The following is a 13,731-nucleotide window of genomic DNA, read 5'->3' on the forward strand; positions in this document are numbered from 1 at the left end:
GTTCTTCTTTCCAGCTGACTAGTCCAGTGCAGATGGTTTTTAGTTGTATTCAGGCACAAAGAAATGTACGCTTTGCTTTTTGATGTTCTGTAACATTCTTTGTCACATTTCCTTCCTTTCTGGTTGTATGTGTTTAATCACTTATGAATAATAAAATTATTCTATGTGGGCTGTAGTGGAGACTTCCCCCATATCTCAATGACCCCACACAGATAAAAGGGAAGGACATTTAAAACAAAACAAAACCAAAAACCAAGCATTTGAAAATACTGCAGTTTAATATGAGTGGTAAGGAGTTGTAGTAGATACGAAGTTGATAGGCAAGGTCAAATCATTCATCCAGCAAATACTGAGTATGTACATATTGCCAGAGACCATGGTAAACTCTGGTGATACAAGCAAAGAACAAGACGAAGATGGTACATGTCCTCATGGAACTTATACTATAGCTGGGAACGTAGCATTAGACAAATATTTTCAAGTTATAAGAGAAGAACGGTGCTGTGGGAATGCACGGTGGTGGGCAGGGGATGATTGTGAGGACTGTTTGTATGGGTGGTGGAGGTGTCAAGGAACAGTTTTTTCCACAAAAAGTCTTCAACGTATTAATGGGCCTGGAGTTGAGAATATGGAGTGGCTTTCCATGAACTGAAGAAAGAAGGGCAGTGTGGCTGGAGTGGAGGAATCAAAGTAGGGAGGTGTTCAAAGGCAGCAGGCGGATGTTTCTTTTTAAGGCAGGTTGAGGATTTGGGGCTTTATCCCTACAGCAATGAAAAACCCTGGAGAAGGGGATAGGAGGTGGTTAAGAAGAGAGAGCAGTTATCCCGATTTGCATTGTTTAAAAGCAAAGGTCCCCTGAGTTGCATTTAAGGAGATTTAGTTTGGAGGCTACTGACAATTTGAACTAGAATGGTGCCAATAGAGGTAGAGAAAAATGGCTGATTTGAAATATACTTAGGACATAAAATGAATAAGATATAGATTAGGTGTGGAGGAGTAAGGGAGAGGAATGATTCACAATAATAGTATTTAAATGTGTGTAGGGCACTATCACTTTACACGTATTAAATCATTTAATTCTCAGAACAAGCCCATGAGGTAGGTATTGCTATCACCATGTATAGTTTAGTACAGAGGCTCATGGCCTCCCTGATTTTTAGTTTGAGGCATTTAGTTTGGGGGCATCTCATAATTGAGATAGAAAACTGAGGGTGGAGTGGAGGCTCATAAGTTTAATTTTGAAGATGTTGAATATGAAGTTGTCTATAAGATGTCCCAAATTCTGTCAAGTGGGCATTTGGATACAGGGTTTGGTGTTCAAGAGAGAGAGAAGTCTGGGTTAGAGACAGAGATTTTACTAATTGTGGGGAGTAATTAATGAAAAGGGGGAAAGTATGGAGCAAGAAAAAAGGGATTATCACAGAGTCCCAAGGCGTCTGAGGATCACATAGTTGAGAAGGGAGAAGATAAATACAAAATGGCTTGTATGCTATATCAAATGTTTGGACTTTATTCTGAAAAAATAGCTTTCAGTTAGTCTTGGTTCTTATTGAGATAAATGTGTCTATGGGATATTCAGGGACAGAACTGGACTTTCTCACTCTCTTTCCCCATATTTTTCTAAGAATAACCTTTCTCATTTCTTCAGAAGATAGTCGTCAGCTTTCTCATCATCCTGGTTACTTTGCTCTGGTCAGTTTTTCTTTTTTTTTTTTTGAGACAGACTCTCACTTTGTTGCCCAGGCTAGAGTGAGTGCCATGGCGTCAGCCTAGCTCATAGCAACCTCAAACTCCTGGGCTCAAGCGATCCTTCTGCCTCAGCCTCCCAAGCAGCTGGGACTACAGGCATGCACCACCATGCCCGGCTAATTTTCTCTATATGTATTAGTTGGCCAATTAATTTCTTTTTATTTATAGTAGAGATGGGGTCTCGCTCTTGCCCAGGCTGGTTTCGAACTCCTGAACTTGAGCAATCCACCCACCTCGGCCTCCCAGAGTGCTAGGATTATAGGCATGAGCCACCATGCCCGGCTGGTCAGTTTTTCCATGGTATTCTTAAAATGTAGACAGCTGAACATATTTTATGTATGATCTGAGCAGAGTATATAGCCTTCATCTTGTCCAGCATGTTCTGGACACTATGAATATAGGTAAAGATTGAATTAGCTTTTGAAAGGAGGGAAATGTTGTTACATTATGTTTCTTTTATCAACTAAGTGTTTTTCATAAATGTTGCTGTTACACCTTGTATCTCTCATCCTCATAGTCTAATTCTTCCTTTCTCTCAATGTAGGTATGGCATCACAGCTGCAGGTGTTTTCCCCCCCATCAGTGTCGTCGAGTGCCTTCTGCAGTGCGAAGAAACTGAAAATAGAGCCCTCTGGTTGGGATGTTTCAGGACAGAGCAGCAACGACAAATATTATACCCACAGCAAAACCCTCCCATCTACACAAGGGCAAGCCAACTCCTCTCACCAGGTAGCAAATTTCAACATCCCTGCTTACGACCAGGGCCTCCTCCTCCCAGCTCCTGCAGTGGAACATATTGTTGTAACAGCCGCTGATAGCTCGGGCAGTGCTGCTACATCAACTTTTCAAAGCAGTCAGACCCTAACTCACAGAAGCAACGTTTCTTTGCTTGAGCCATATCAAAAATGTGGATTGAAAAGAAAAAGTGAGGAAGTTGACAGCAACGGTAGCGTGCAGATCATAGAAGAACATCCCCCTCTCATGCTGCAAAACAGGACTGTGGTGGGTGCTGCTGCCACGACCACCACTGTGACCACAAAGAGTAGCAGTTCCAGTGGAGAAGGGGATTACCAGCTAGTTCAGCATGAGATCCTTTGCTCTATGACCAACAGCTATGAAGTCTTGGAGTTCCTGGGCCGGGGGACATTTGGACAGGTGGCTAAGTGCTGGAAGCGGAGCACCAAGGAAATTGTGGCTATTAAAATCTTGAAAAACCACCCCTCCTATGCCAGACAAGGACAGATTGAAGTGAGCATTCTTTCCCGCCTAAGCAGTGAAAATGCTGATGAGTATAATTTTGTCCGTTCTTATGAATGCTTCCAGCATAAGAATCACACCTGCCTTGTGTTTGAGATGCTGGAGCAGAACTTATATGATTTTCTAAAGCAAAATAAGTTTAGCCCACTGCCACTCAAGTACATTAGACCAATCTTGCAGCAGGTAGCCACAGCCTTGATGAAGCTCAAGAGTCTTGGTCTGATTCACGCTGACCTTAAGCCTGAAAACATAATGCTGGTTGATCCAGTTCGTCAACCCTACAGAGTGAAGGTCATTGACTTTGGTTCTGCTAGTCATGTTTCCAAAGCTGTGTGCTCAACCTACTTACAGTCACGTTACTACAGGTAAGTGGCAAATGCTGAAAAGCATGTCTTAGATTAGAGATCTGTTCTTAAATTTACCATATATTCCATAGGGCCACATATAATAATGAATTTATTTATTTATAGATTCTAAGATAGAAATAAGATAGTATGTGTTAGATCATTCTGTGTGTGGCATTCGTATATATGACATTATGTTATATCTGAAATTTTATTTAGCATTAGAAAAATTAACTCAATCTGATTATAAAGGTAGTTGAATTATACTAGGCTCTGTTTCTTTAGTACCATTATACCTAATTTTCCCATTTTAAGAATCTTTAAATATATAAGGGTACTTACTTATTTGTAATGAATTTGAGCATATGCTGCTATTTTTTCTAAGTTCTTATCTTGGCAGGTAAAATGCCTTGGGAATAACTCTAGGTTTAACTCTAGCAGCATTTTAGTCGTTTACGTTTTCTTTCTTCCGTAGTAGCATGAATTGGATCATAAGATTGATATTCTTGGCTGGGCGTGGTGGCTCACGCCTGTAATCCTAGCACTCTGGGAGGCCAAGGCAGGCAGATTGCTCGAGGTCAGGAGTTCGAAACCAGCCTGAACAAGAGTGAGACCCCATCTCTACTAAAAATAGAAAGAAATTAATTGACCAATTAAAAATATATATACAAAAAAAATTAGCCGGGCATGGTGGCGCATGCCTGTAGTCCCAGCTACTCGGGAGGTTGAAGCAGTAGGATCACTTGAGCCCAGGGATTGAGGTTGCTGTGAGCTAGGCTGATGTCATGGCACTCACTCTAGCCTGGGCAACAAAGTGAGACTCTGTCTCAAAAAAAAAAAAGATTGATATTCTTTCTTCCTGTTTTAACATTCTCCATAATACTTTAAACTTATTTGGTCATCCTAGAATGGCTTTGACCCAAGTACCTTAACACTTTAGTGATTTATATTTTTAGATTGATACTTTTAATATAACTACCTTTTTAATATATAATAATTATTGGAACAGTACCAAAAAGCTGGTATATATAATCTTGTCTGAGAAATAGAAGCACATTTTAAAAGCCTTGGTCTAACCTTGGTCTAAAAGTACTTTTCAAATGTGCTTTTACTTCTTAGCATCTCATTTATTTATCTAGTTATTTATTTTAAGGAATCTGATATTTAGTTTTAATGGTCATGTGTCAAATAAAAATCATGTAAGAATCCAATCAAGAAATGAAATATTATAGTTGAGTAAAGTAAGGGCAAAAAAGAAAAAAAATGAAATAATAAAAAATAGATAACTCACGAAATGTTTATAAAGAAGTATGTCCAACATGATGAGTGCCCAGTAATAAATTTTAAGAAAATAGAAATTATGAACTAAGAATTTTCTATGTGAAAATAATGTGAGGATATTTCAACCCATATAAGATTCAGAGAAAATGCCATCTATATGTATCTCTTTTTTAAAAATTGTGGTATAATTTGTGTAGTGTGAAGCTTACCATTTTAACCCATTGGTGCCATTCAGTGGTGTTAAGTACATTCACAGTGTTATGCAACCATTACCACTTTCTATTTCCAAATTTTTTTCATCACCCAAAGCAGAAACTTGAATTATTAAGCAATATAAATCCCCATTCTTCCTTCTTCCTGCCTCTGGTAAACCTCTATTTGACTTTTTGTCTCTATGACTTTGCCCATTCTAGATACTGCATATAAGTGGAATCATACAATATTTGTCTTTTGAGTCTGGTTTATTTCACGTAGCATAATGTTTTTGAGGTTAATCCCTACTGTAGTGTGTATCAACTTCATTCCTTTTTATGGCTCAATAATATTTCATTACATGTGTATACTACATTTTATTTATCTATTCATCTGTTGATGAACACTTGGGTTGTTACCACCTTTGGGCTATTGTGAATAATGTTGCTATTAACATTGGCACACACGTACCTAAGACCCTGTTTTTTTTTTTTTTTTTTTTTTTTTTTTTGAGACAGAGTCTCGCTTTGTTGCCCAGGCTAGAGTGAGTGCTGTGGCGTCAGCCTAGCTCACAGCAACCTCAAACTCCTGGGCTCCAGCGATCCTTCTGCCTCAGCCTCCCGAGTAGCTGGGACTACAGGCATGCGCCACCATGCCCAGCTAATTTTTTACATATATATATCAGTTGGCCAATTAATTTCTTTCTATTTATAGTAGAGACGGGGTCTCGCTCTTGCTCAGGCTGGTTTTGAACTCCTGACCTTGAGCAATCCGCCCGCCTCGGCCTCCCAAGAGCTAGGATTACAGGCGTGAGCCACCGCGCCCGGCCTAAGACCCTGTTTTTAATTCTTTTGGATATATAACTAGGAACGGAATTGCTGGATCATGTGATAATTCTGTGTTTAACTTTTTGAGAGACCACTTAGCTGTTTCCAACAGAGGCTGCGCCATTTTACATTCCCACCAGTAGTGCATGAGGTTTCCAATTTCTCCACATTTTCTATTCTTATGGGTGTGAAGTATTATCTTATTGTAGTTTTGATTTGTGTTTCTCTAATGATTAGGGATGTAGAGCCTTTTTCCATGTGCTTATTGGCATGTATATATCTCCGGAGAAATTTCTGTTCAGGTCTGTTGTGTTTTTTGATTTAAGTTTTTTTGTTGAGTTGTAGGAGGAGTTCTTTATATATTCTAGATATTAATAGATGTATGATTTGCAAATATTTTCTCCCATTCTATGAGTCTTTTCACCTCTGGATAGTGTTTGACACATAAAAGTTTTAACTTTGGTGAAGTCCAGTTTGTCTACTTTTTGTTTTGCTGGTGTTTTTAGTGTCATATACAAGAAATCATTGCCAAATCCAAGTCATGTAGCCTTTTCCCCTAAGTTTTCTTCTAAGAGTTTTATAGTTTTAGCTCTCTTACGTTTAGGTCTTCGGTTCTTTGTTAACTTTTGTGTATCGTGTAAGGGTCCATTGTCACATTTTTGCATGTGATTATTCAATCCCTACAACACCATTTTCTGAAAAGACTGTCCTTTCCCCATTGGATGGTCTTGGCACCTTTGTCAAAATCACTTGACCATATATACAAACATTTATTTTGGGGACTTTCTATTGTATTCCATTAGTCTATATACATCTGTCCTTATGCCAGTACAACCCCATTTTGATTACTATAGTTTTGTAGTGAGTTTTGAAATCAGGAAGAGTGAGACCTCCAATCTTTTTCAAGATTGTTTTGGATATTTGGGGTCCTTGAGATTCTATATGAATTTTAGGATGGATTTTTCTGGTTTTTGCAAAAAACATTGTTGATTTTTCATAGAGATAGCATTGAATGTATAGATCGCCTTGGGTAGTATTGACATCTTAAAAATATTATGTCTTTCAATACATCCTTATTTTATAGTTTTATAAAATTGTGATACCTTTTTTTCTGGAGGCAAAGAAACACTTAGAGCCTCTGGTTTCATGCTGACCTAGGAAACCTTGGTTAATTTTGAGAATTTCATTTCCATTTATTTATTTATGCCTCGGGAGATTTAGGTTTTAATTACATTTGCTTTTTAATACTCTCCTTTGAGCAATCCCCACCTTCCCCAGCCCCCATATATATAAAAGACACTCTACAGGTACACTGAAGAGTTCAGCTCAGCATCCCATTCTGAGAGCTGGGGAGGTAAGGGTGAATTGCCAATAAAGGGTGAAGGCTGATCAGCTGTTTCTCAATCTTTAGTCTGTGACTTTAGGTATTCTTTATTTGTCCTGTCAAAGACAAAGTGCATTCTTTGTAGTAACAGTTTTAAAATTGAAAAAGGGAGAGCAATGGAAGATAAAAATTATTTCATGAATCATGTTGAAAGCATTTTCATTAAAGGGTAGAGGAGATTTGAAGGATAAATAGTTCTGACTATTTAGCTTTCTCTAATGTATAATTCATTTGAATAAGTTTCAGCATTAGGTTGCTGATCTTTGTGTTTTTTTCTTATCCTTTTAATTTAAGCTGCCAATTGAGTAATTTTGGTTTTGTTTTTATAAGAAAGTATGATTTTTCAAATTTTTTAAATTCTTCAATAAAGCTTCCTATAAATCCATTGCATTTTAGTTGTTGACTGTAAGAGTATGTTTATAAAATTGTTACTATATTTAGATTTATTTTAACCTTTTAAGAAATAGTCTTAGGCATTCTGGGAGGCCAAGCCAGAAGGATTGCTTGAGGTCAGGAGTTCGAGATTAGCCTGAGCAAGAGCAAGACCCTGTCTCTACTAAAAATAGAAAGAAATTAGTCGGACAACTAAAATATATAGAAAAAATTAGCCGGGCATGGTGCCACATGCCTGTAGTCCCAGCTCCTTGGGAGGCTGAGGCAGGAGGATCACTGGAGTCCAGGAGTTGGAAGATGCTGTGAGCTAGGCTCATCATAGCTCACTGCAACCTGAAACTCCTAGGCTCCAGCAATCCTCCTGCCTCAGCCTCCCCAGTAGCTGGGACTACAGGTGTGTACCACCACTAGGCTAATTTTTCTATTTTTAGTAGAGACAGGATCTCACTCTTTTCTCAGGCTGTTCTCAAACTCCTGACCCCCCACCAATCCTCCTGCTGTGGCCTCCCAGAGTGCTTAGGATTACAAGCATGAGCCACTGTGCCTGGCCCAATTTGAATTTTTTAACAAAGACTTTTTATTTTTAATTGGTACATAATAGTTGTGTATATTTATAGTTTTTCTCTTTTTAATTGCTACTATTTTTAGATTTATTTCGTATTTTTTAAAATAAATAGTCTTAGAGAAAAACTCAATAATGACTAAACCCAGAATGAATATTGATTTAGTTTAAATTTTATGGTAACATGTATACCTCTTCCTTATTTTTTTAGTGACGTATAATCTAAGAGTAATTTTAAGTGGAGTTAAGTTTACCCTTTAAAAACAGGAGTTCATTCTGTGTGTTGCTGAGTAAGTACTATGTATGCTGAGGTTTAGTATCCAGAGCTTGACTATGTTTAGGATTTAATATGAGTACTCTATTGTGTCATAGTAATACTTGATAATGAGCCTAAGGCAGATGGAATGGCAGCTCAGGCATTCTTTCTTTATCACTAGTTTTATCCACAGCAGTCCTCTTAAGCTTCTTTCTTGTTGCTTTGTTGCCATATTAGAGTCCATTAAGTCCTGACCCTGTTGTCTTTCAGGAAACCTCTGTGAAATCCTCTTGGCTGGTGATTCATTCTGGCTCCAAAGCTAGCCACCTTCTTACCCTCCTTTTTAATTTACATTGCTTTTTCTTGCAATGTAACTTAAAGAACAAATACTAAATAGGCTCTAACTACTATAGCCAAGTGGTAGAAATAGCATCCCTGCCTTTTGATTTCCCAGCTTCAAACATCTTTAAATTGAAAAATTCTTCCAGTGTTGTAAATAAAGCTTTATTTCACTGGCACCCAGAGCAAACTCAGGATCACCTAACAGCACAAATCATTCTCTGGTTATTTTCATGAACGTGCCAAAATATTATCAGTTGACATAAATTTGCCACCCTGCTGTCTCTGTTGGCTGTGGGCATGGCTAAATGAGCCAGGCAATGGAAATAATATATTCTCTGGCACACTGTAAATGTAGACTGACTCCAAAAAAAGCTGCAGTCTTTGGGGCTTGAGTTTTAGGGACAAAGGTTTGCTATACTTACAAGCTTAATTAATGCTTTTCCATTCTCAACAAACTAGCCAACCTTTATTTCAAACTGAATCACTTTGTTATTTATGGAAGGACAAGGTCTAGAAAAGGAGAACATATCTTCAGTTTATCCTAGACAAACAAATAGTCTAATTTCCTCTGACAGTGAAACTACAGTTTCACCTAAGCCACAGATGCCGGAAGTTAGACTTTATGTAACATCTCTGATCTGGTAAGTAAGTAGGTTTGATGCCTCTAAGATAGGAAGAAAGAAACAAGAATGTTCGTGAAAATAACCAGAGAAGATTTGTGCTGTTAAGTGATCCTAACCCGAGCTTGCTCTGGGAGCCAGTGAAATAAAGCTTTACAACTTTGGAAGACATTTTCAATTTAAAGAAGTTTGAAGTTGGGAAATCAAAAGGCAGGGATTGCTATTTCTACCACTTGGATATAGTAGTTAAGAGCCTGTTTAATATTTGTTCTTTAAAGATGAAATGTGTCTTCAAAGAAGAGACCCACCATGTCCAAAGCACAATTAATGCCATTTTCCTACTTAAAGTGAATACTGCCAGTTTTTGTTTTTTTCTTTCTCTTTCCCGTGTTTTAGTAGATACTTTTTTTTACTGCCCAGTTGTTATTAGAATGTTAGAGCTGAAAAGGGACCTAGAAGAGTAATTATCTAACTCAGCTTCCTTATGCAGATGAAATAGAACTAGAGTTTCAGCATCTATAGAGTTAAATTGAGGGATTGAGAAATAATAGAGGCCAAAGGAAAAGATGTAGTAGAAATATTTCCAAGAATTATAATCTGAATTCAGAGTTTAAAACATTCAGTACTTAGAGGTGAACCTGCTCTGATGATGCCTTACTGTTCAGTAAAGGAGAAAATAACTTCAGACTTCTTGCTCCCTGGAGTTTAGGTAAGTCTAACATTTCTAGGCCCAAATAATAAAAAGCCCTTAATGGACTGAGCAATCTTATTAATCTTTTACTGATTTTTTTCTTTTGATATTTGCCTTTTTATAAATATATGGTATGGTAGAGTTGATGTTTTGAGTGAGCTTTTGCTGGAAATCTTTTGCTGCTTTTGTCACTCCAGAAGCAGGGTGAAACCAATGAAAAAACTTTCAGCCAGTCTTCAGGTTTTTTTTAAGACACGGGGCTTGGGGGCATTAGTGTTTTCCTTAATTTCCTTAATTTTCCTTGGGGATTAGTGTTTTCCTTAATTTCCCTGAAACTTTAAGCTCCAGAAGACTGACAGTTATTACATATTATTGCTACCTTTTTAAAGAAATAAGTTACTTGGATGGCCTAGCCTTCTCTGTGACCTACCTTTTGGACTTTAAAATGTCCTCCTGGTATGGTGGGAATGGGAAAATCAATTGATACTTTGGAATGTTCTCAGCCCAGTTTTTATTTTGGCACAGAGCCATTTTCACTCCCCCCTGGCAGCTATTTTTGGCACTGTCATGAACTTGGAAATTAACGATTCTGCTCACTGAGAATAGAAAATTTTGTTCCTTTTCAATTTTAGAAAAGCTTTTATGTTGTTTCTGAGTATTACTCTCTAGCTCCTGTCAAACTTGTATGATCTTAAAAATACACCATAATTGTTGGGATTTAATTGAACTCTGAAATTCCAACAGTAATATATGGCTCTAACCACTTGCAACAGGAATATCACTTTTGAGGATTGTTTCTTTGGTGAACAAAACCACAGTTCACATCGAATACCATAAAACTAGTTATATTGATGGTTGCACCTATATCTGACACAAATTTTAAGTCTGAACAGGCCTGGATTTTCTGCTATTTGTGTGCAAGGATCAGGAAAGCTTTTAGATCCTGTGGAGTCCCCCAATTTACTCTTTTTCTAAGGGCTACTATTCACAAATAATTATTTGGAGAATAGGGAAATTATTTTATGCCCTCTCTCTTAATCTTTGCATCTCTCCTACCCCCGGCACATATACACAAAGCAACAATAAGCACATAATATTTGAAAGTAGTTTGGAAAAACTAGACATTCCATGAGGAGACATAGCCAGTTAGATGGTTATTCATGAAGAGATCTGCTTTTCCATTTAGTACCTACTACATGAGGGATCTGGATCTGGAGTGCCCTTACAGATCCAAGTTCTATGAGAAAGAAAGGAAATAATTTAGAGAGATGATAAATTGCTTAAGAGCTCAGATCCTGGATCCAGACTGCTTAGGTGCCTTCATTTAGTAGTTATGTACCTTGGGCAAGTTACTTAACCTCTCAACGCCCAGTTCCTTCATCTGTAAAATGGAGGTAATACTTTATAGAATCTAAGATGCCATTGATTATAAGATGTAACATTATTTATGTACCACCTAAGGAAGTAAAGACACTGCCATTAAACTAAAATATAGTATAAAGCCGGGCGTGGTGGCTCATGCCTGTAATCTTAGCACTCTGGGAGGCTGAGGCAGGTGGATCGCTCAAAGTCAGGAGTTCGAAACCAGCCTGAGCAGTAGCAAGACCCTGTCTCAATTAAAAATAGAAAGAAATTAATTGGCCACCTAAAAATATATATAGAAAAAATTAGCTGGGCATGGTGGCACATGCTTGTAGTCCCAGCTACTCAGGAGGCTGAGGCAGGAGGATTGCTTGAGCCCATGAGTTTGAGGTTGCTGTGAGCTAGGCTGACGCCACGGCACTCTAGCCCGGGCAACAGAGTGAAACTCTGTCTCAAAAAACAACAACAACAAAAAACAAATGAAATATAGTATAACTTGTAAAAATCCTCTTAATTTCATAGATGTTAAAATGTGAAAAAATATGGATATTAGAATTGATGACATATCATACTTTTATAGGACTGTTGTAAGGATTAAGTGACTCAACCTTTATAAAGAACTTAGTGCATAGCACATAGCACTATGTTAGTGTCATCTATTATAATTATTGGTATTAGCGTTACCTATTATTCCCTTTTAGAACTCATTTATCTCTTAATTTTAGTTATAGTTTGAAAAATGCCTATGTATATATACCACCAGTCAAACAGATTTATGTAGATGAATATGTATTTACTGAGAAACAGTATAATATTCTCAACTCTGGAGCCAGACTGCTGGGATTCAGATCCTAGCTCTGCCACTCATTAACTATGTGCTTTTGAGCAAATTATTTAATCTTTCTTTGCCTCAGTTTCCTCCTCTATAAATGGGGAAAATTTACCTTAGATGTGTTCATATATATAGCATATATATATATAGTTATGGATTACCTTAGTATTTAAGTTTCCCTACAGTTATGTTTCTCACTTGGAGCATGAATGAAAATGACTATTTCTGAAAGCACACAGAGAGTTCAAAGTTTTAAAATAGTGATACTGTAATAATAGTTGTTATTCTGTCTAACACTTACATAGTACTTGCTATGTGCCAGGCATTGGTCTGAAAGCTTTAATATATTAATTTATTTAAACTTCACAGTACCCCTATGTGATGGGTATTCTTATTGTCTCCACTTTATAGATAAAGATTAAGTATTATACCTACAGCTATTAATTGATGGAACTAGGATTCAAACCTTGATAGGCTGGCTTTAGAGTATGTTGTCAACCACCATGTCTCTTTAGAAGGCATTTCTGTCACACAGGGGTATTTATTGAGTAGGCCATTTAATTCATTTATTTTAATTTAAAAGGTGCTAGAACTAAAAGACTATCTGTCGTCCCTCATCTATGATTCTAAATTTCAGAAAGCTCTCAAAAATGAAGATTTTCCCCACAAGTTTGGTGGGGAAAAAATTTTATTGGCAAGACCTGACTTGAACCATTGTAAGTCTATTTAAAGTCTTTATTTAGCCAACTTAGTATGACTGCTTATTGTTTTGTTACAGGAATGTTAACGTATTTGATTATGGGACACTGCCTTGAACTCTACTGGGATTATTATGTAATGTATAGTTTGTGTTCTGTATTACCTTTCTGAAGTTCAAAAAATTCTGAATTCACAAACACATCTGGCACCAGGAGTTTTGGATGACAGATTGTATACCAAAGATTGTTTTCAGTTTTATTAAATAAATGTACCTTTAGCTGATACTAAAGTAGGACTTAGTAAATTTCCCCAAGTAATATTTATTTTTATATCTGATATTTTTGTTTTTACTAGAGCCCCTGAAATTATTCTTGGATTACCATTTTGTGAAGCTATTGATATGTGGTCGCTGGGCTGTGTGATAGCTGAGCTGTTCCTGGGATGGCCTCTTTATCCTGGTGCTTCAGAATATGATCAGGTAAGAGTGTTTATTTAGATGGAAATAGAAAGTTAGTAGTTACTAGTGAAATGTAAAGGGAAGAGAAGTACTAGTATTTAGATACTAGGGAAAGAGTAGTCCAATTACTACTGAAGAATTTTTTAAAGAATAATCGAGTTGTCTCTACCTGCTTCTTAGTCTAAAGTATGTTTGCAGTTCTACAGTAAAAAAAGAATTTTATTTTATATTAAGATTGGTACTTTTCTAAATCTGTAATGATTTAGGGACTTTCATTAACATGCCTTGTGAGTTAAGATATGAAAGTAAAATAAGGATGAGGAACTGGAAGTGAACATTGACTCACTGAGAGCTATTGTTATTTCCTTTTATACATGGCACAGACTGAAGTAAGTACTCTCTTTGGTCTAAAATGTATTAGGTCCCAGAAGCTGTGATAAATTTGGGTCTCTGTAAAATAGGATTTAGGAGGAAATCAGCTGA

General features: G+C 37.1%; 1 protein-coding gene across 5 annotated transcripts in view; it reads left to right on the forward strand.

Moving 5' to 3' along the window:
• HIPK1 (homeodomain interacting protein kinase 1) overlaps positions 1–13,731 on the forward strand; it is a 48,626-nt gene that overhangs the window by 6,073 nt on the left and 28,822 nt on the right. For all 5 annotated transcript variants that reach the window (XM_075999995.1, XM_075999993.1, XM_075999994.1 and 2 more), the window contains exons 2-3: positions 2,294–3,371; positions 13,146–13,269. In XM_075999995.1, coding sequence (XP_075856110.1) covers positions 2,294–3,371; positions 13,146–13,269 — 1,202 coding nt within the window. The remainder of the gene's footprint in view (positions 1–2,293; positions 3,372–13,145; positions 13,270–13,731) is intronic.

This window comes from Microcebus murinus, chromosome 2 (assembly GCF_040939455.1).
Source record: "Microcebus murinus isolate Inina chromosome 2, M.murinus_Inina_mat1.0, whole genome shotgun sequence".
NCBI classification, from domain to species: Eukaryota; Metazoa; Chordata; class Mammalia; order Primates; family Cheirogaleidae; genus Microcebus; species Microcebus murinus.